Source organism: Phalaenopsis equestris, unplaced genomic scaffold, assembly GCF_001263595.1.
Source record: "Phalaenopsis equestris unplaced genomic scaffold, ASM126359v1 Scaffold000054, whole genome shotgun sequence".
NCBI lineage: Eukaryota > Viridiplantae > Streptophyta > Magnoliopsida > Asparagales > Orchidaceae > Phalaenopsis > Phalaenopsis equestris.
The window spans coordinates 738,449-741,101 of NW_018164496.1; the positions used below are offsets into that span (position 1 = coordinate 738,449).

At 38.3% G+C, this 2,653-nt stretch overlaps 1 protein-coding gene across 1 annotated transcript; it reads left to right on the forward strand.

Annotated features, from left to right (window-relative positions):
• The first annotated feature begins 755 nt into the window (after window positions 1-755).
• LOC110019212 (rust resistance kinase Lr10-like) lies at window positions 756-2,341 on the forward strand. Its single transcript, XM_020716795.1, has 2 exons — window positions 756-879; window positions 1,002-2,341. Exons 1-2 carry the CDS (start codon window positions 804-806, stop codon window positions 2,216-2,218), a joined length of 1,293 nt encoding a protein of 430 aa, XP_020572454.1. The 5' UTR covers window positions 756-803; the 3' UTR covers window positions 2,219-2,341.
• The last annotated feature ends 312 nt before the right edge of the window (window positions 2,342-2,653 follow it).

Sequence of the window (2,653 nt, forward strand, 5' to 3'; positions counted from 1 at the left end):
ATTATGAAGCAATATGGGATCCTTAAAAGGGTATTCAAAAGGAGTTTCCATCCTTCCATCTTGAGAACAAGGTGCTTCTTTTAGAAGGTGTTGATACGTTTGCGCCTATTTTGATGGAAGGGAGAGCCGAAGGGAGAGGCGACCGATCCGAATTGAACCGATTTGGCCCGGCCCTACCCAGCCTGCCCAGATTGAGCAAGACATCAACACCCGGGTGGGGTCCACACAACCGCTAATCACGTACAAGAGAGGAATCAAGGGGCTTTTGGGGTAAAATTTTGAAGAGGATCTTGGAGAGTATTTATGAGGTAAATTGTCTAGGTTTATTTTTATGTTTTGTTTGGCTACAATTTTTCTTTTATCTTGGTGTTCCTAGTGGTGTTTAGGATTCATGGAGAGACGTTCCACCTCTTGAACAATAGATCAACAATGTATCTTGTTTGCTTTCATTGGTATAAGTAAAATCAGCAATCATTTGAGTTCCCCATCTCTCTCTTGCAATTTCTTCATTATTTTTCGTTCTGGTTCGTATCATGAGGCTACTCTATATTCAGTCACTTCTAGAAATCTTTCACAGCACATCAAAAATACTGACAATGTATGTAAAAAATGAAGTTTAGGTCTTAATTATGTAAATACATAAGATTTCAGTGGTATGCCTATAAATCTTCCTATTTAAAAATTTACTAGTAAAAAGGCTTTTAGAATAAAAAAAATCAATACAAAATCTACATAATTTCATCAAGCATTTGTTGAACTTCCTACAACTTCATCGACTAACCACTTACTTTGCAATAACAGATATGTTGAATTCCTCCAACGGCACTTCAAACTCAAACGGGGATAACAACAGTGGAAAGAATGTAATTATTTCAATAAGTAAGACTATTTCTCAGCGTCTCCTTCTCATAATAATCAACTCGAAAAATAAACAACTGCTTGGCATTGCATTCTTCAGATCTTATTGGTATTTATACTATTTTTTAATTTTTGAAATGCAGCATCAATTATAGTTGGTGGCATTGTGATTATAGTTGTTGCATATCTAATGATAAAGTGCATTCAGAAGATCAAAATGCAGAAAATTAAAATGTATTTTCGATCCTCAAGAGTTCTATCCGATGAATCGTTCGAATCAACAAGTAACGCAGACGAAAGAACAGAGTATATTTCAATAACTACAAATTCGATCCCCAAACACGTAACCATTGAGAGATTTCTTGATGACATCCAGAAGGAGAAACCAATAAGATTAACTCCACACGACCTCAACGAATTCACTAGTAACTTCGCCGTGAAATTGGGTTCTGGCGGATTTGGAGTGGCGTATAAAGGCCAGTTTCCAAATGGCATTCATATTGCAGTGAAGGTCCTGCACAAAACTCTAGATAAGAAAGCTGAGGAGCAATTCATGGCAGAAATAGGCACAATAGTAAAGACTAATCACATTAATCTGGTCAGGCTATATGGGTTCTGCTACGATGCTGAAGTAAAAGCGCTTGTGTACGAGTATATGGAAAACGGCTCGCTCGATAGTTATTTGTTTGACACAAAGCATAGACTTGAATGGTCAAAACTGTACGAGATCGTCGTTGGAACGGCGAAGGGAATACGCTATCTTCATGAAGAGTGCCAGCAAAGGATAATACACTATGACATAAAGCCTGGAAATGTTCTTCTAGACTCAAACTTTGTGGCGAAAGTATCAGATTTTGGACTAGCGAAGCTCTGCAGTAGAGATGCAACTCATGTTACTAACACGGGAGGAAGAGGGACTCCCGGTTACGCAGCGCCGGAGATGTGGCTGCCATTGCCGGTGACGCACAAATGCGATGTCTATAGCTATGGAATGTTGTTGTTTGAAATACTGGGGGGAAGGAGGAACCTAGAATTGAACGCCAGTGAGAGCCAAGAGTGGCTACCAAGATGGATATGGGAGATGTATGAGAAAGGGAAGCTGAGCAGAATAAAGTTGAGTTGCATAATCGAGATGATTCAAATGGAGAAAATCGAAAGAATGTGTAAAGTTGCGCTCTGGTGCATTCAGTATAAGGCTGAGGCAAGGCCTTCGATGAGTAATGTGGTGAGGATGTTAGAAGGGCAAGAGGAAATCATGGCGCCTCCGAACCCATTTCAGTACTTTGCTTCACATGAAGCAACTTCAGGTGTAGATACAGAAACTAGTTCGTCTGGTTCAGTGTCCAGTGCTTCCATGTGAAAGATGTACATGCATACCACTCAATTCCAGTGTATTTACATATCTAATACCTAAACCTCAGTTTTTGCATGCATGCCACTTAACCTATGCATGAAAAGATGTATTTCACTTTTTGAAAGTAAAAATGGTGGTAATTTTAATGGGATATGAAAGTGAAAGATTTGGTGAAAGATTTGGTTGGTATAAATGTAAAAAGTAAAGTTTAGGTGTTAGATATGTTAATACATAGGAATTGGGTGGTATGTATACAAATGTCCCAAACTTTGATTACATTTTTACAGTTTCTAGAACTGGTTGTTGCTTATATTTAGGCCCTTAATACTAGAAACAACATTCACAGCATTGTGTGCTCATTTGTATCAAAGAAACATAAGTGAATTCATTTGCTCTAATATCCTTGTCAAGGATGTAGATTTTTGTACTTAGTTTTCCGAT

Coding starts and splice junctions, on each gene's coding strand:
- LOC110019212 (XM_020716795.1), top strand. CDS start 804: ATGTTGAATTCCTCCAACGGCACTTCAAACTCAAACGGGGATAACAAC. Junction 880..1,001: donor GAATGTAATTATTTCAATAA/GTAAGACTATTT, acceptor TTTGAAATGCAG/CATCAATTATAGTTGGTGGC.